Source organism: Papio anubis, chromosome 14 (genome assembly GCF_008728515.1).
Source record: "Papio anubis isolate 15944 chromosome 14, Panubis1.0, whole genome shotgun sequence".
In the NCBI taxonomy this organism is placed as follows: domain Eukaryota; kingdom Metazoa; phylum Chordata; class Mammalia; order Primates; family Cercopithecidae; genus Papio; species Papio anubis.
The window spans coordinates 104,677,177-104,697,493 of NC_044989.1; the positions used below are offsets into that span (position 1 = coordinate 104,677,177).

The 20,317-nt window shown below is 47.8% G+C and overlaps 1 protein-coding gene across 6 annotated transcripts in view; it reads right to left on the reverse strand.

Annotated features, from left to right (window-relative positions):
• The window catches only part of VWA3B (von Willebrand factor A domain containing 3B), a 236,803-nt gene that overhangs the window by 143,260 nt on the left and 73,226 nt on the right, over nucleotides 1–20,317 (reverse strand). For all 6 annotated transcript variants that reach the window (XR_002516781.2, XM_021925079.2, XM_021925080.2 and 3 more), the window contains one exon: nucleotides 9,699–9,824. Coding sequence is in view for 5 of the 6 variants with exons in the window: in XM_021925079.2 (XP_021780771.2) it covers nucleotides 9,699–9,824 (126 nt within the window). In the remaining variant the exon portion in view is untranslated. The remainder of the gene's footprint in view (nucleotides 1–9,698; nucleotides 9,825–20,317) is intronic.

The window sequence follows — 20,317 nt, forward strand, 5'->3', positions numbered from 1 at the left end:
TCTGGTTGCATAAGAAACCAGCTGCGCCCTGCCCCAGATCTCTTCTGCAGCCTTCTTTGAGCAAAAAGGGAAGACACCCTTGAGAAGATAAACATGTACAAGTACTCTGTAAATTAGCTTGTTCTGCTCTCAAATTGCAAGTCATCCTGTTGGCAAAATAGTCTTCATCTAGTACACTTATTAAACATCTAGCATTGGTGCAGAACAGAAAACTCAGATGATATTTCACCTCTGTGGATATCAGAGTCCAAAGAACTTGGGGTTAAAGATTCAGAAACATGGGGTTCCTGCTTGATACGCCTTTATTTATCTTTATACCAAGAATGTTCACTTTACCCCAATAGTGTATCTGAATTCTCCACCTACATAGTCAATTGCCTCCTCTGTTTCTCTACCAGGCTCTCAAGGATGCTTCAGTCTCAACAGGTTCAAACAAAATGTGTCATCCCCCACCCCCACCTGGTTCTCCTCCAGCATTCTCTCAGCATAGTGGACGACAGCGTATCCATCTAGGAGCTTACTTTTGACACCTCCATCTCCCCCACCCCTAAGTCCTATTGATACGAAGTGCTGGGAAGGGAAGAGCTGGTCCCTTTAAACGATAATGGAAGTGGGGAAGGAAAGTGCTGGGTACAGGAAGGGTGTGGACCCTGGCTAAGGCTCCACCCCCAAGGACCTAGGTGAGGACATGTGTTTCTGTTTTCCTGCCCAAATGTCGCCTTTCCCAAGACCACCCTGGCCTGTCATGCCCCCATTCTGTGCAGAGACAGAAGCAGCTGGCCCTTGAGAGGAGCACATCAGAGGAGGAACACACAGACGGCTGGATGTCGGGAGGAATGCACTGGCATGCCAGCAGGCCACTGACCAGCAGAATGACGCAGAGTTTGGCTGGGGCAGTCAGAGGAGAGCCCGGGCTGCCAAGCAGCCTGACTCCAGGGGAAAACCATCACCCTTCTGGCTCCCCCATCTGCTGAGACGCTTCCACTCAATAAAACCACTCATTCTCAAGCCCACGTTTGATACGACTCTTCCAGTACACCAAAGCAAGAATCCAGGATACCGAAAGCCTCTGTCCTTGCGACAAGGTAGAGGGTCAAACTGAGCTGGTAAACACAAGCAAGAGCATCCTGTAACACACGCCCATTGGGGCTGCAGGACCTGTAAACGTTCACCCCCAGACACTGCTGTGGGGTTGGCACTCCATAGCCTGCCCGTCTGAATGCTCCCCTAGAGGTTTGAGCAGCGGGGCACTGAAGAAGCAAGCCACTCTCCCATCACACATCCTGCAAGGAGGACAAGGGAACTTTTCCTGTTTCACTGTCAATTCAACAACCAAACTCTCCCTCATACCTCCCCATTTATCACCTTCACAGGCTCCTCCTGCTCGTGTTCAGGATTGCCACCATCACTGTACTAACATCTTTATTCTCTTCCCTCATCCTGTTTGTCCCCTCGTCTCCAACTTGTTTCCCACCCAGTAGCCAAAGTGATTTTTTTTTTTCTAAATGTAAATCTGATCTTAGCATTCTCCTGCTTACAATCCCCTAGTGGCTGGCCATTGGTATGAAATTGAGGGTGAACCCCTGTACCGCGGCCTCCAGAGCCAGCACAATTGGGTCCCTGCCTCCCTCTCCAGACTCATCACTGGACACTGCACTCCAGCCACACTCCTCTTTCCAGTTCTTCTAAAGTGCTGTTCTCCTTTCTGCTTCGGGGCCTTTGCATACGCTGTTCTTCTTCCTGGCAAGTACTCCCCGCTCTCTCCCATCCTTTCACCTCATTCACTTACCTCTTCAACCCTCAGATATCAGCTCCAAAGTTACTTCCTCAGGAAACCTTTCCTTGACCCTGGGAATAGCTCAGAAGCTCCCACTTTTCCTCAATCGTAAATACCCCATTTGTGTTCATCTGATTTTCTACCTTCACGGAGCAAGAGACGGTTCATGTAGGTCCTGCTTTATGAGGGCCCGTTCCATGTCTCTTATTTACCATTATGTAATCACCTACCACAGTGCTACACAGAGAAAGCACTAAATAAACGAAAGAATAGACAAGTGGGTTAACCTTTGCTGAAGCCCTCATTACATCCTACCTATGGGCCAGCACAGGTCTAGGTGTTTTACATGTGTTTTCTCATTTAACTTTCATAACAGTCCATGCAGTAGGTATTATCATTATCACCTACATTTTGCAAATAAGGAAACTGAGGCACAGATAATAAGTGTCTTGCCCAGCATCACACAGCAGGAGTGGACAGAGCCAGGTTTAATATCTTTCTGGGTGGGTGCGGTGGCTCACGCCTGTAATCTCAGCACTTTGGGAGGCCGAGGCGAGTGGATCACGAGGTCAAGAGATCGAGACCATCCTGGCCAACATGGTGAAACCCCGTCTCTACTGAAAATACAAAAATTAGCCGGGCACGGTGGCGGGCACCTGTAGTCCCAGCTACTCAGGAGGCTGAGGCAGGAGAATCACTTGTACCTGGGAGGCGGAGGTTGCAGTGAGCCGAGGTCGCACCACTGCACTCCAGCCTGGTGACAGTGATATTCCGTCTCAAAAAAAAAAATCTTCCTAACTCTGAGTCTGCGTACTTCATCACCACCCAGGACTACAAAGACATCCTGCTGATTATTTAATACAATTGCTAATGAAAATAAGCACCATCCCTCCTCCATTTGTTCAAAATATATGTGCTCTAAACTCCTGTAGACCTACTGTAGGTTACAATGGCCTGCAGAGCCTGAATGAACCTTTAGCCATTTCCTTGTCTTTTGAAACTGAATTTGGTATTTTGAAACAAGCAGGTATTCGGAGTCCAGTCTTGAGTCTCAGATGGTAATCTTTTGGACTGTCTCTGTTCATGACTGAAGCATGACTACACAATGTGATTAGACTAATGATCTCTACTGGGTCACAAAATGGCTGTGAAGGTGATTCCAAATGAGGAGTCCCTGAAATGCTTTGACAGGCAGCATCATCAAAGAAGGGTCAAGCTTCCCAAACTGTGGACAAATTCTATTGATTGATTCATTGATTCATTGATTCATTTTGAGACACAGTCTCGCTCTGTCACCCAGGCTGGAATGCCGTGGGGTGATCACCACTCACTGCCACCTCGACTCCCCACTTCTCGACTCAAGCGATTCTCCTACCTCAGCCTCCTAGGTAGTTGGGACTACAGGTCTGGACTGAAGTGATCTGCCCACTTCAGCCTCCCAAAGTGCTGGGATTACAGGTGTGAGCCACCACGCTCAGCCTGGACAAATTCTTTAACGTTTTGTGAGAAAAGCCATCTTCGTGTTTGAGGGTCATGCCTAGAACAGGCACACTGAGACACACACACACATACACACAGACACACACAGAATGCCCAGGTGTGTCCCACCCACGTCTCTGAACAGCTCAGTGCCAGAGGAGTGACTCTCCTTCTCTCTTTTTTCACTTTACAGAGAGTTGTATTGAGCTACAATTGACATATAATATCTCATATGCCTTCAAAGTGTACACATTGGTAAGTTTCCACATACGTATGGTTAGATGTATGTTTATCACCTTGCTGTTTGTTTTCTATCAGCCCTATCTGTTCTTTGTTCTTTTTTTTTTTTTTTTCCCCGACAGGATTTGGTTTGTGTATTTTTAATTCCATTTTATTTCCTTTGTCAGCTTGTCTTGTTATTTCAGTGGTTATCTTAGGTTTATAGTATATATCTTCAACTTCTCGTAGCCTAACTTCAAGTAATATGACATCACTTCATGTGTAATATGTGCCAATGATAAATTATTTCAGCTTGCGTACGTCTGAAAACGTCTTTATTTTGTCTTTGTTTTTGAAAGATATTTTTCTTTGTATAGAATTCTAGGCTGAATGTTTCCGGTACTGAAAGAAAAAATGCTGCTCTGCTGTCTTTTCATTTGAGTGAGAAATCTGCTGTCATCCTTGTCTGTGTGGCTTTGTGCATATCTTTTTTGTCGTCGTTCTGGCTGCTTTTAAGATTTCCTCTGTATTACTGATTTTAAGCAAACCAATTAAGATGTCTCTGGATGTAGTTTTCCATATTTTCTTGTGTTTAGCATTCACTGAACTTCTTGGATCTCTGGGTTTGTAGTTTTCATCAAATTTGGAAACTTGTCAACACATTTCTTTAAATATTTTTCTGTTCCCTGCCCCTTCTACTTCCTCCCCTCAGGAATCCCATCTAATGTATATTTGGCCACTTGAAATTGTCCCACAGTTCACAGATGCTCTTTTGGGTTTTTCAAAATTCTTTTTTTCCTATGTCTGTCTCATTTTGGAGAGTTTCTATTGCTGTCTTCAAGTCCACTCATCTCTTTTCCTGCAATATCTAATCTGCCCTTGATTCCATTTAGTAAGCTTTTCATCTAACATATTTTCTTCTCTTGTTTTCATCTCTAAAAGTTCAGTATGTGTCTTTTTAAAATATTTTCCTTGTCTAGACTTAGCTTTTGAACATATGGAATACAGTTATAACTCTGAGTGATTCTTCTGCCAATTCTAACATCTGTGTTAGTTCTCAGTCAGTTTTGATTGATTGATTTTTCTACTTATTATGGGTCACATTTTTCTGCTTCTTTTCACGCCTTGTAATCTTTGATTAGATGCCAGTCATTGCGAGTTTGACCTTGTTGGGTACTGGATGCTTTTGTTCTTATACATTTTCTTGAGCTTTGTTCAGAGATGCAGCTATGTTACCTAGAAATAGTTTGTTCTTTTCATGTCTTGCTTTAATGATTTCTTAGGAGGGCCCAGAGCAGTGCTTGATTTAAAGCTAATTATTCCCCATGACTGAGGCAAGACCTTTCCAAGCAGTCTCCCCAGGGACTCATGAATTCTAAAGCTTTCAGGCTGATGAGGACACGCACTGTTCTTGGTCTTGTGTGAATTCCAAGCCCCGTTTCTTCTAATTCTTTCCAACGGCCCTTTCCCCAGACTCAGATACTCTTCGCACATGCATGAGCTGATCAGTATTCAAATGAATTCTTGAGGGGAACCCTTTGCCGATTTCTGGATTTCTCTCTCTGTGCATCTGTCTCCTCTCTGGTACTTTGTCCCGTGAATTGCAGCTGCCTTGGTCCCTCCGGACCCTCAGCTCTGTCTCCCAAACTCCGGATGTTTTCTGGGGTCCGCTTGGGTTCCTCCTCTGTGCACCAGGGCCTGGAACTCTCTCAAGCCAGGAAGCGAGGGAAACCTAGAGCTCACCTTTTTTTTGCCCTGTATGTCAGAAATCACTGGCCTTCATTATCAGTGTTCAGAGTCCTACAAACCATTGATTCATATATTTTTGTCAGTTTTTTTTTTCCAGGGAACTCTCATGTCCTGCTCTTGGTAATAAAAAGAGGTTTTAAAAAAAAAAAAACTATCAGTGGCCTTACCTTCTTCTCACCTTCTTTTCATCCCAGGCACCAGACTCAAGAGACATTTCTCCCAGCAACTGCCCTCCTGGTCCTATGGATCTGTATGTGCCAGGTGACCTAGAACCAGTGTGCAGAACGGCAGCTGGCTGGATCTCCTCCGATACGCCCCTTCCCTCTCCCGCTGGCCACCTTCTCTCCTGGGGTCTGCAGTCCCTGAGCAGTCAGCTTAGGGGAACAGTTGCTGCCTTCCTAGGAGGCTGTCCAAGCCAGTCTTGCACTGAGCCAGCTTTTGCCTCAGTAACTCTGGGCTGCGGTGGGAACGAGAGCAGGTCAGACACATGGTATAGACTCTGGGGCCAGATTGAAGTTGCGAAAGCTGAGATGGCTAGCCAATGATGAACGGTCCTGGCCAAACTTTCCTTTTTAAATAGAGATGGTACATTCAAAGAATTCTTTGAAAATTTCTGCTTAGAGTTATTTTGGGTTTTAGTTTGTGTGTGTGTGTGTGTGTGTGTATTAGATTGAAACAAAGGGAACTGATACATCATTGTCCAATATCTGAGGCTTATAACTCATCTGTTTCCTTTAGGAATAACCTCCAAGACCTTCTGTTAACTCTTAAGACTAACTACACCAAACTTAAATACGCCTCATATTAGTCAGCTTGGGCTGCCGTCACAAAACACCAGAGGCTGGGGGGCTTAAAGGCCAGACATTTATTTTCTCTCTGTTTGAGGGTGGAGGTTCAGGATGAAGGTGCCAGCAGCGCTGTTTCTGATGAGGTTGTTCTTCCTGGTTAGGAGATGGCCACCTTCTCTGTGCTGTCCATGACCTTTCCTCCGTGTGCTTGTGGGGAGAAGGCTCGCTGGAGTCTCTCCCTCTTCTTACAAAGACACCAGTCCTATCAGATTAGGGCCCTCCTTTTATGACCTCATTTGACCTTAATTACTGTTTTGTTGTTTGTTTGTTTGTTTTGAGACAGAGTCTTGCTCTGTTGCCCAGACTGGAGCGTAATGGGGCAATCTCTGCTCACTGCAGCCTCCACCTCCTGAGTTCAAGCGATTCTTGTGCCTCAGCCTCCCAAGTGGCTGGATTAAAGGCGTGTGCCACTACACCTGGCTAATTTTTGTATTTTTGGTAGAGATGGGGTTTTGCCATGTTGACCAGGCTGGTCTTGAACTGCTGACCTCAGGTGATCCACCCTCCTTGGCCTCCCAAAGTGCTGGGATTACAGGCGTGAGCCACTGTACCTGGTCCTTTAATTACCTTTTTAACGACCCTATCTCCAAATACAGTCACATGGTGGGGGCTTCACTGTATGAATTTGGTGGGGCACAATTCAGTCCACACACTCCCCCAAACAAATGCCTTAGCAGCAGGCTCCCCATTCTCTTTGCCGGGCAAAGGTGCTGGGTTTTGCCTGGGCCCCCTGCTTGGTGTTCATTTTCTTCATCTGCAGGATGACAGGGGACCATCTGGGTTTTCCAGTGGGTGTCACTACACGTGAGCAGCTCCTCCAGACAAGCCTATTAGGCCCCTCTCAGGAACCCCCAGGGAGCCAACCCTAGCAATGTAACCGCGGCAGCCAGTGCCCTAGGCCCAAGTCAGGACACCCAGTCACAGGAAAAGGCCACAGTCGCCAGGAATTTATCAAGTCACACAGAGCAGGCTTGCCCACGCCTCAACCTCTCTCTCCCTCTACACAAGTCCCCGTCCCCATTTCTCCTCTAACTGCATCCCTTTCCCGGCCGGCCTGACCTCCCTGCTCTCTGCCCACTGCACCTCTGTAACCCAGGAGGCACTGCAGCCTGGCAGTGGTTCTAAAATTAGCTACACACTAGGATCACCTGGGGAGCTTTCAAAAGTCCCAGTGTCATCCCATAGGGATTAAATCAGGATGATTTAATCAGACACCCTGATTACATGGCTGATGGGAGGGAGGCAGACATCAGTACTTTTACTGGTGGACCAGGTTTCGAATCTAGGCTCCATCACTCGTTAGCTGTGTAGCTTTGGGCAAGTTACTGAAGCCAAAATGGAGATAATAGTAGCAGTAGCACCTGTCTCTTAAGATTGTGGCAAATATGAAATGAGTTAAAACGCATAGGTAGCCTTAAACAGTGCCTGAGATGTAAGGTATGTGCGTCTACCAGGTGTGCCCCAAAGGAAACCAGCACCTTACAGAGGAAAGGCCAGGCAGGAGAATCTGTATACCAACTCCCCCAAGTGTGAAAGGGCAAAGAATGAGCTGACATCAAGCTCCTGCTTGGTGTGGAGCATGCGTCGTTGCATTTCATCTGCACAGGGGTTCCTCAGCATCAAGATTATGATAGCGGTTGTGTAGAGGAATACGGCTGAAAGAGACAAACTCAGGTGGGTCTAGTGATGGAGCTGGGATTTATAACTGGGTCTTTCTCACCCCTAAACTCACGCCCTTTGTTATGAAAAATGCTTTGCTTTATGAGAAAGAAAAGGGAGAAAATCCTTTGTGTGGTCTCAATGTCATTCACTAGTAAAAATGCAATGAGCTTGTTTGTATGGTGCAGTTGTGGGGCTGGAACACATTAAACACCAAGAAGAGTTTTCATTTACTCAGAATCGGGTAGGTGCTAATTAAATCATGGAAACTAATATTAAGATGAATATAGCCCCACTGCTAGCATTGTTTGTAAAAGTTTAACTAGGCAGGAATGTTTCTGTTCTGCATTTTGGGTTTAAAATCAGACTATGTTTGCTGGCTATGTGACCATGGCCAACGACTTAACCCCTCTGTGACTCAGTTTCCTCACCTGTCAATTGGAGAGAATAAGAAACTCCCCCATAGAGTTATGAGGCTTAAATGAGCTAAATATAAGCCCACCCCTCAGGGCAGCAGCTGACACACAGTATGTGCCCACACAATGGTCATATGTCTGTTACTGCCGTTCAGGGAATGCAAATCAGTCTTCCAAACTCCAAAATTTCAAGTGGCTATTCCAACTTAGATGAAAGAGTGCTAAGTGAATACCAGAAATGCAACTGGATTTTAATAATTTCTTTTTAATATTAATAACTCAAACCCCTATTCACACTACTCCTTCCAAGTAAACATTCCACACATTTTCCCCGGCCTGTGCCCCCTTCTGCCGCGAGGTCCTGGACCCTGCTCAAAGAAGACTGATTTAGGCCTTCCCGTAGGCATCTGAAAGTGAGTCAGACGGTTGCCTGCACAGACACAGACAGCTTGGGCGGGATTTTGTCTGCATGTAAAAGGGTCAAGGTTAGCCGAGCCGATCACTGAGCTCTCCTCCTGCTCCTCCTCGCTGGAGAAGCACAGGCAACTTGACAGTCTCCCTTGCCCAGCCTTCAGCCAGGCTCCTCTGAACGCTCTTCTCAGCGAGGCCTCAACCTTTGCGCTTCTATGCTCATCTCTGCATCGCCCGATTTCAGCAAAAAGCCTCAGTCAGTGTAGCCAGAGTGCCCCACTCTCAGTATCTGATCGCTTGGCTATCTGATCAGCGTCTTCCTTCCCACCGCCCCCGGTGGCATCTGATCACACTGGCCTCTCTCCTGCAGGAATCCTGTCAAGCTGTTTAGCCAGAAGCCCCCGTGCCCTAACATCTCCTCTGAACAACTTCCCATCCACCGGCGCCCCCCGCTCCTTCGCTATGAATCCCCACCTGCCCCTGTTGTACTCAGAATTGAGCCCAGTTTTACACGGAGGTCTGGTTTCCCTCAGTATACAAGAGCTTGTCAAGAACCTGCTTTGTTGTTGTGTTGTTGTTTTTGAGACAGAGTCTCCATTGCTAGGCTGGAGTGCAGTGGCACGATCTCGGCTCACTGTGATCTCTGCCTCCCGGGTTCCCGCCATTCTCCTGCCTCAGCCTCCCGAGGAGCTGGGACTACAGGCACCCGCCACCACGCCCAGCTAATTTTTTGTATTTTTAGTAGAGACAGGGTTTCACCGTGTTAGCCAGGACGGTCTCGATCTCCTGACCTCGTGATCTGCCCACCTTGGCCTCCCAAAGTGCTGGGATTACAGGCGTGAGCCACCGCGCCTGGCCCAAGAATCTGTTTTTACTACTTTACCATCCAGCTCTGGGTCTTGACAATCTCCACATATGCACACATGTGGGCGCGTGGGCACACACAAGCGTGCGTGTCCATGCATGTGTGCGTATGGCCCTCTCCCCACCCCTCACGCCACACAGCTCTGGCTGCTCTCCTCAGCAGCTCCTCACAGCCGGGCTCTGGAGCTCCCCTGGTCAGGACCAGGAAGCAGCCCCTGGTCCCCAGCTAGTAACGTTTATGAATCTTTTACACCAGTGACCAGAAATAGCACCAACCGCAGTCCACAGCAGCCACGTCGGGCCTGGGAGGCTCGGCCACCAGCCTCTGGATCTGGGCCAGGGTGCTGCAGGCTTCCTCCATCTCTCGCCAAACGAGAAACACGTCCTCTCTGACGCCGGCTCCTGAAAGGGAAGACACAGCGTGAGCGGCCGGCTGAGACAGGCCCGGGGAGGCGGCAGCCCGCCTAGCAGGCCTGACACATTGCAGCCAAGTTTCTGGAACATTTCTGAACATCAAATTCTGCTTCCTCCACTAATCTCTTTCTGAGAATCAGAACTGAAATCCCCAAGGAAGTGATATCATCTCAAGAAATCATAAATGCAGACTTTAGGATGCAATCAATCCTTCTAAAGTAAATGTTTGTAGCAGCCGGAATATTTACAATGAATTATTGATAATACCCAAATAAGAGAGGAATAAAAACATTCCAAAGCACCTCAGGCAAGCCAGGATCACCGCTGCGAGGAAGGGAAATGCAATGGCATGTTGTGAAAGCAACAACCCCCAATCCTTTCGCCATGTAGCCCAGGTGTCCTGCTTCTTTGAAACCACAAGTGTAATATTTCCCCTAATATGATAATGATGGCCTGGTCTCCTTTTCTGGGCCTCTGCTGTCTCAGTTAAGGGTTAGGTTTGACTGTATAACACTTTTTTAAAAATGAAGTGGCATCATTCATTTAGATGTTTATGTCTTCCAATCAATCGAAGTCCATGCTGAGGAGAGTGGTTTAGGGCTGGGATGGAGGCTCTGCCCTCATCGAGATCCAGGCTCTAACAGATGAGTGGTTTCCAGAGGTGGGGGCAGGTGGGGCGGGGGAAAGGGATGTGCACTCTGGGGTACGCCGTGCAGAGGTGTACAATGAGAGGTCCTGTCCTGCTCCCTTAACTGTATCAAGGTCAAGGTCCCGGCCGTGCTGTGGTGCTATGTCACTAAGGGGGACAGCAGGTAAAGATAGATGGGCAGGCCAGGCATGGTGGCTTACGCCTGTAATCCTGTAAAACTTTGGGAGGCCAAGGCGGGCAGACCACTGGAGGTTAGGAGTTTGAGAGCAGGCTGGCCAAAATGGTGAAACCCCGTCTCTACTAAAAACACAAAAATTAGCTGGGTGTGGTGGCCTGTGCCTGTAATCCCAGCTACTCAGGAGGCTGAGGCAGGAGAATCACTTGAACCTGGGAGGTGGAGGTTGCAGTGAGCCGAGATCGCACCACTGCACTCCAGCCTGGGTGACAGAGTGAGACTCCATCTCCAAAAAAAAAGAATAGATGGGCATCTCCCTGTATCACTTATTACCACTGCACGTGAATCTACAATTATCTCGAAATAAAAAGGTTAATTTTTAAAATCTTGAAAACAGATCCACACTCTTTCTGTGTATGCTCCTCGGTCACTCAGCACATCCTTCTGTCTTCAGCCACCTTATGATTCAACACGGTGTCCTTAGTGCCAAGCAGCACGTCCTGAGCAGCAGGGCCGCTGGGAGGACAGACGCACACCCCCTGACGGAGTCAGTTCCTTCGAGACGCCCTGCCCAGAAGGCCCACCCCACAGTTTCATTACTTAGCCGCTGCCAGAGTGGCATCATGCGGCCCCGTCTGGCAGCAAGAGAAACTGAGAAATGCTTTTAGGCGGGGTACACTGCAGCCCTAAGTAAAATCGGGGCTACAGCCTAAGGAGCAAGGGAGGGTATCCGGGTGGCAACTTGGCTGAGGCGTGTTCTGCCGCCAAATGCACCCAGAAGCCCCTTCCTCCCACTTCCCAAGTCTGCATGATAATTCGCCGATGCCCAATATCCCACGACCACGGACGACAGACCACCCTCCACTGCACAGAGCACCCCGGGAGCCCAATATCCCACAATATCCCACAATATCCCACAACCACGGACGACAGACCACCCTCCACTGCACAGAGCACCCCGGGAGCCCAATATCCCACAATATCCCACAATATCCCACAACCACAGACGACAGACCACCCTCCACTGCACAGAGCACCCCGGGAGCCCAATACCCCACAATATCCCACGACCACGGACGACAGACCACCCTCCACTGCACAGAGCACCCCGGGAGCCCAATATCCCACAATATCCCACGACCACGGACGACAGACCACCCTCCACTGCACAGAGCACCCCGGGAGATTCATCCACCCAGGGCCCAAGGACTGATCCTAAGCCATCAAGGCAGACTAGGGCAGACCAGAGTGGATGTTTCCGAATTTTAAAATATAGTCAAGAAGGGTAGGGCAGAAAAAAGGGACATCAAAGTTCTAGCCTCTTGAAGTGGGCCAAATCAAGTGAGAGAGTATTAGTAGCTGTGTTCCTAAAGGGGCAAGGGACAAGCCCTGACAGAGACGGACGGCTACCGCAGCCCTGCGGCCATCAATAGCCCAGGGAGTGAAATGCGATGTGTCCTGAGCTCCAAGTCGAAACTCCAAAAATAACACAGACTGCTGCCAAGTGCAAACCTTAAGCCCGCAGGCCTCTGATCACTGCAAAATCAAGATGGACTGCCAGCTGCTTGCTTCAGTCTGGAGGTGTTAAGTAGCAGGAGTCTCTTAAAAGTTTCAGAGGAGTCAAGGCTTTCCTCTAGACTTGTCAATAATATCTTAAGAGGGAGTACACCACAGGGCAGTGTCAAAGGAGAAAGTTCCAAGGAAACCCAGTTGGCTCTTGGTCATCCAGGGACAGGGAAATGTATCTCTGGGACAGCAGTGACCCGGACGTGCTCCCGGTGCAGGCAGTATCTAGGATTATCACTACCCCAGTCTAGTGATCGCGAAGAAGCAGCTACAGACTGCTACATTGGTGATCAGAGAGCAACACAAATCCATCTGATTTGCTTTGCTTAAAAGAAAAACAAACAAAAAAAAACAGTGAAAAAGAAAGCTACAGAGCAGTGAAAGCATCATGACAATGCACAGGTTTTATTTCAAGTTATTCCTCACGCACTGAGGAAGCACTGCCAGTTTTATCAAGGTCACTTTTAAGGACTTAGCTGGGATCTCAGATAGCCACAGCCAAAGGACTGAGCCCCACTGGAGATGGAAGACGATGGGGGCACAGGAAATCCCACTGTTCTGACCTCCATGAATTAGAAATTCTCCAGGCCACACTGAGAGGAAACAACACAAAGTCGTATGTATCTTTTTTTTTTTTTTTTTTAATGGATTCTTGCTTTGTTGCCCAGACTGGAGTGCAGTAGCACGATCTAGGCTCACGGCAACCTCTGCCTCCCAGGTTAAAGCGATTCTTGTGCCTCAGCCTCCTGAATAGCTGGGATCACCACCACGCCTGGCTAATTTTTGTATTTTTTTTAGTAGAGACGGGGTTTCACCATGTTGGACAGGCTGGTCTTGAACTCCTGACCTCAGGTGATCCACCCGCCTTGGCCTCCCAAAGTGCTGGGATAACAGACATGAGCCACTGCGCCCAACCAAAGCTGTATGTGTCTTCACTGTCAAGGTGGAAGCCAACTAGGTCTGCCTGACAACAGAAGCTGGATACAGTTCCTCATGGAGACATTCAGGAGACCTAGTGGATTCTCCAACCAGAACGCCTGCCTGCCCAATCGCCCGCCTTGCGTGACCACTGCCCTCCCAGACACCTGGTAACAATTTGAAGGCTGGGCACGGTGGCTCACATCTGTAATCTCAGCACTTTGAGAGGCCGAGGCAGGAGGATCACCTGAGGTCTGGTATTCGAGACCAGCCTGGTTAACATGGTGAAACCCTGTTTCTACTAAAAATACAAAAATAAGCCAGGTGTGGTGGTAGGTGCCTGTAATCCCAGCTACTCAGGAGGCTGAGACAGGAGAATCTCTTGAACCTGGGAGGCAGAGGTGGCAGTGAGCCAGGATCACGCCACTGCACTCCGGCCTGGGCGACAGAGCAAGACTCCATCTCAAAAACAAACACACAAAAAATCAAAACAAAAAAACCAATTTGCAGGCTCACGTTAAAATGCTAACATACCTGGGAGCAATGCCACAGTCCGCTGCTGTTTTTCATTAGCACCTAGTACTGACTTCTCAGACTGGCTAGTTTGACAAATAAAATGAGACTCAGGACAGGAAGTTTTGACGTCAAGGAGAAAAGTCCACAGGGTGCCTGCTGCCAAATGCCATTTCCCTGTCCAGTCTTCTACATCTCACCTACAGGATAAAACCCGGTTGCCAGAGTCCAGTTCATTAATCCGGTCATTTGGCAAGTAAGTGTTGAGGCCCTCCTCTGCAGTGGGTGGGCCCTGCTGGTGCTGGGGACGCAGCAACCAGGGCCCAGCTCCCTGGGCTGGCATTGAGGTCAGGGTTCAAGGCTCCCATGACACTCCTCTAACACTCTGCACCATGAACCCGGTCAGAGCACTGTCCTCCCAGCCCTGTCCTCTGTATCAGAGGACTGCGCCCTCCGCTGCACTCAGCCCATCCCACTCTTCACTGAAGACACAGTCTTGACTCCACCACCCCAGGAAGTGGTGAGCTGCCTCCTACTCCCCCTTCTCAGTCCCGTGGAATGAATCAGGGCACCACTGGACTCCATCCTCTTGCTGCCAGGACATGCTCAGGCCATACCATTAGTGAACCTGTCCATGCGTGCAGTTCAGTTCCTGGCTGCCTGTCACTCAGCCTCCAATTCCCAAGAACACAAAGAACCAGGAGCCAGTGATGGTGACATCATTCTGTGCATGACCTTGAGTCCGGTCTAATTTAAGTCAGCCTTCCATGAACACAATGCTTATTTTTAGTAGGCAGCTGCCTACAACACAGCTCGGCACTCGGCAACATGTCCCCGGCCCGCCAGCTGGCGTGGGCTGGGGTCTGCGGCTGTCCTGCGGTGCTCAGGTGCTTGCTGCGTGTGTACACAGGCTGACTTTGCCCAAGGCTGACTTTGCCCACTGGATGTTAAACATCTTAAGTGTAGGGACAGTGTCTTTTCTTTCTTTGTATCCGCCACAGCACTCAGCCCAGGTTCTAGTGTTTTCTGCAAGAATTTCTGTCCTTCCTTTTTATTTTTCCTTATTACATAGAAACAGTTCTGGAGCACCTAATACATTCTTTCCTTATGATTACAAGAAACTCTTCAGAGGGGTATGCAACAGACTCAGATCATCTGAGCACATGGCTATGTCCGAGGTATTCCAGACACTGACAGCAACATCCCTTAAGGCATGAAGTCATTTCCTTCCAGGTTTATGCCACAGTAAGCGAGACTCCCCCCAAGTATCTGAAGTACTATCATTTCCAGGACAGGAGGAGAAAAGCAATTAGAAAGGCAGGTGCGGTGCTGATCCAAGGTACGATTCAATGTTCCCCGGGGAGAGGGCAGCCTGGAAATAAGACCACCCTCAGGACCCTTGAGTCCCCGACCATCCCCTCGGTCCCTCTGTGGCTCATTGCTTCTGGCCCTGCCCAACCCCAGGACTCTCCGGTGAAGAACTGGTCCTGCCAGGCGTGGAGCCTGCGGTCTGCCCGACCCCCAAACTCCTATTCAGTCAGGCAGATTTGAAAGACCTGAATAGAACTATGAAAAGGCAGTATTTTCAGGAAAAAACAGCATATACTTCTATTTTCAGAAAGCGACATATAAAAAAATAATACACTGCGAGGTGCTAAACATTCCCAGAGACCTAAAATCGCCGTGAGATCTGGTAAAAGGGCCACATTGCATCTATAAAGGGAACGAAAGCAGTCAAATCAGTGGTTTTTGTCGTAATAAAAAAAAAAATTCCAGTTATTTCTATTAAATTATATGTTAAGATGTTTTGTTGTTGAGAGGTAATTAAACACCTGCCAGCTTGATCCAGCCCCACTGCCCTAACCACAGAGGCACAGTGTGGGGCTGCTCTCAGTCCCACCCCATGGAAATTAACCATTCACTAATTTAGAGTGAATATAGAGTCATTTCACCATCTGGATAACCACCTAATGTTTTCTTGGGTCTATGAACAGATATGTTTCACAAGAGCCATTATGTTATCTTAGAAGCAATTTCAAATATGAAGAATGGGGAGCTTGAGCTATCATCTAATATGTGAATGTGGCACCGTCCCCTGGGCCTTCTCTGCCTCTTCTAAATGGCACACTATAAAATGCAAATGTAATGTGGTCTAATTGTCCACAATTCATTTACAAAACCCAAACATAAACCATCACCATTCTCCTCATGGTAAAGAGCAGGTGCTCCCCCAAACTTGGTAAAGAAAGATGACCCCAGGCTCCAGGATGCTACTGGGCTAGTAGACCATAAAGACCCGGCAAGGGGACAGAGAAACAATATCTAAGGAACAGATACAAAGATGTTCATCGACAAAGTTTAGTGGACTAAATCTATTCTACCTAGGATAAGTGATACCATTTATAAGACATCAACTGAGGGGTAAATGTTTATTGACTTGTAAATTCAGAAGAAGTTTATGAGTTTCCTTTAGAGCAAATTTACACACAAAAAAATGAGGTTTTTTTAGCTTTTCCATCCCAGAAAAGGCCTGAACCTCTTTCTGTTCGAAGGGATCTACAGTGCACAAAAAGAACAAAGACGGTGGCAGGGCTGCTCCCTGATTTCCCATCAACCAGCTCTGAACCACAAAGAGCAGGGCTAGGACTGCGGTCACTGGGGAGCAACCCCGCACTGGCATCTGCTCAGCCTCTGTCCTCAACAACGGCCCTATCTTTGTGAGGATGGTTGTGTGGATGGGCTACTGGGGGCTGGATATCACTCACATAGATGGGTCTGCTCCCAGCTCTGCCAGGTCATTCAGGAATGAGCAAGTTCTGGGAGGCTAATTATCTTCTTCAAACTCAGAAGACATGGACTTGGAAACTAGGAAGCCAATGCTTTAAAATATTCCCTTCTCAGTAGGACAATGTACTCGGAGAATCATCATCCACTCATTTATTCAACGACACCCCATCAATGCCAATTATATCCAGACACTGGAAATACAAAATGAACAGGAAACCGTCCCAGCTCCAAGGAGGCCTTCACTCCAGTGTGGTCTTCCCAGAGTGTGGTCCTCAGAACCTGTGGCAGATGCCTCTGAGATGCTTGTCAGTGCAGATTCCTAGGCCCCACCCCAGACTCATTCTGAGGGTGGAACCCCAGGGAGCTATATTCTTAAAGGGTCCCAGTAATTCTTTGCAACAAAAGTTCTCAAAGCTTTAGTCTAAGACGTGAGAGAGGCATGTAAATAAATTGTCACTCTCCAAAATATTCTTGGAGAAAAACAAAGTTGGGTGATTTCCAGGAGCAATATTCTCATGCCTGCATGTCCCAATTTCTGCCCTACAGAAATGCTCAGAAAAGAAGGCAGCACTCCCTTTCCCCTGCACAGTGCTAGGAACTCCCGACACCATCTTCTAATACCCACTCCAGGCCACCTCTCATTCCTATCTTCATAACATTCTACTCGTTCTAAGTGTCACTTATTTTAGATGTATGTTATAATGGCTGCTTCCTGCTGATATACGGAGGAGAAAGAGGGGACAATGAAATTTTACTAGGTATCTACTATGTGCCAGCCACTGCGCTGGGCACTTAAACACATGACCACATTGACTCACAATTGCCTCAGTCCAGGTCATCGCCCCCATTTTACAGATGAGCACACCGAGGCTCAGAGAAATTTCTCCAAGGCCACACAATTAATAAGTGGTGAGGTCAGGATTCAGCTTCAGGACTGTTAGTCTCCAAAGACCCCCACCGCCACACTGGAACACTGGCCTTGGGTGTCCTGGAAAATTCTCATGATACAAGATCTATGTGAACAAACCCATCTGTGGTGTGTTGGTCACCGTTAGTTTTCCCTCAAGGCGCTTAAAGACTTATCTCTTCCTACGTCTGAAACTACCCAGTTTGTCATTCGGATGCAGGTGGTGATGGTGGGTGAGCTGTGTCCCCAAGGTCAGGACCTCCGGTGACATTCTGATGAGCAGTGACACACCTGCTGGCTCCACAGTGATCTGGCTGCGTTGGAATCGGTCGTCACCCACAGGGATGGCCCCTGCCAGCCTATCAAGGCCGAGAGTTCCCGCTGGGCTTCCACTATCTGGAAGTTTGTCTTCTTCATTAAACCGTGACTTCCTTGAGGACAGAACTACGTTTATCTGTTTTCGTACCCGCTCTCCCTGGTACCTTCCTGACACCTGGTTGAGACTTCCAAACAGGCTTTTCCAGAACACAGGTCCCTTGAGGAGAGAGGCCTCCTTTTTTCATCATTGTATCCCCAGAGCCCAGCACAGCACCCACCTTGCAATAGTAAATGTGACATGGATCTGTCACCCCGGAATCAGAGCCATCACCCTAAAATCAGAAATTCAAACGCAATCGGAAATCTACACTGGCTCTTTTCCCTGGCAATTCAATTTCATGTTTAAGAGTTTTGAGGGGTTTCTCTCTGCCCCATGTGTTAGGTGAAGCAGGATGCCTGGATCCCCTTGATTATTTCAGCACAATTCTAAGGAGTTGACTGTGCTGGCTGACCTAAGACCCAGGCTGAACCCACCTCTGCCCAGTGTCAAAAGGGCTCCGATGAACAAGACGTAGTATAGCCAGGAGCCTAGAAAAAAACTAGGTACACCAAACGTAAGCCCAAGACAGGAGTGGGAACAGAGGGGTTCCCTGGGCTTAGGGGCTTACTCTCCTTAGCTGGGAAAACAAGATCTGCAGACACCTCAGATAAAAGCGTGCACTAAGGGAAGAGGACAAGGTGCAGGTGGACATTTCTTAAGCTAATTGGGATCCTGCAGTTATGGTGGGAACAACAACCCCTAAATCATAAGGCAGAAGCAAAAATGACATTCTGAGAATATGGGGCTCCCCGCTGACTGGGAACCTTGTCTTTCATTCCTTTCAAATCTCCTCCTACTCAACTCTAGTAAGTTTCAAAAGTACACAAGAGATGTTTAATAAATGCTTGTTAACTAACCAGAGGGCTGTGTCAGAGCAGCAGAAAGAAATCCTGCTGGGCTCAGTGGCTCACACCTGTAATCCCAGCACTTCGGGAGGCTGAGGCAGGTGAATCCCTTGAGACCAGGAGTTTGAGACCAACCTGGCCAACATGGTGAAACCGTGTCTCTACTAAAAATACAAAAATTGGCCAGGCTTGGTGACAGGCGCATGTAATCTCAGTTACTCGGGAGGCTGAGGCAGGAGAATCGCTTGAGCCCTGGAAGCAGAGGTTGCGGTGAGCCGAGATTGCATCATTGCACTCTAGCCTGGGTGACAGAGTGAGACACTGTTTCAAGAGATTTAAAAAGAAGAAAGAAAAGAAAGAAAGAGAGAGAGAGGGGGAGGGAGGGAAGGAGGGAGGGAGGGAGGGAGGAAGGAAGGAAGGAAGGAAGGAAGGAAGGAAGGAAGGAAGGAAGGAAGGAAGGAAGGAAGGAAGGAAGGAAGGAAGGAAAAGAAAGAAAGGAAAGAAATCCAAGGCAGCCCATTGTTACAAGGGGCAGGACTTTGGAGGTAATTAAAGTCTCTCAGCCTTGTCAGTCGCAACGTGGCAACAATTTTGGATGCACAGCTGCATCCACTGAATTCAACTGAATTTTAGCGAGAAGGAAAGAGACTTCTGAAAGAATCTCCTGCCGCCAGTAAGCCATAAACAGGCACCAATCAGTGCTTCTAAATTAAATTGAAGATTTTAAAAACAAAGAAGCAATGCCAAGCCTAATTGATGGGCCAATACCCTCTAAATAGCTAATTAGAGATCACAGGTGTCTGCCAGGAAAAGGACTTGGTTATTTTTCCCTTTAAGCATAGCAGCCTGAATGTATCCTTATGTAAATAAAATTCAGTTTCATAATATTTAGTCTTAGTTCATGCATTTTTCTCCACCAACACAAAAAGTACAGTTTCTGAAGGTAGAATCAACCACAGTTTTACAGCTACAATGATTTTGGACTTAAGAATAATATTGGTAGAGTATAGTAGCTGTTCTAACAACATTTGCCAGGAGTACTGGACACAAATAAAAATACTCTCAGAAAAACATTACCTTTTGCTATTACCTAATATTTATTCTTTTGATTCATTCATTGCAGCCTTTCTCTTGTCCCATAAGCAAAATATGATGGTGAGCAGAGTGAGAGCTGTTTGATAGTTCTAAACAATGAGCAGGGGCTGGCCAGAGGACTGTGCTGAGAGGAGATGAAGCCAGGTGAGTACAGGCTAGAGCGGAGAGCAATGATGGACTGATTAGCGATGCTTGCCGTGAGTGGGGTAGGCCTAGAAGTGTAAGGGTGAAAGGTATGCCTTGTTGTCCAACCCTGATCTACCAAACTGTGAGAGGGTTCTGTGTTGTTGGTACTTTGGGTTGTATACATGAAACCACCTTAAAGTTAAAACTATGCACCAACTGTTTGCAATGTGCCTCTTTTCCCTTGTGTATAAAGTACAAAGCTCTGGCTCGAAGTGATAGTGTGGAGTTCTGACCACGGCTTTCAGCCCGGGTGCTCATCCCACCGCCAGGCTCCTTGAATTTCCACATCTGAGAAGCCTGACATCACACCATCTCAGAGAAGTGCACTGTTCGCTCCACTGCTGAGCCTAGGTCCTGAGCTAGAGGCATCAGTGCCAAAATCGTTTACTTTTTTTAGCCTGATGCCGGGACCTCAGGGAAGA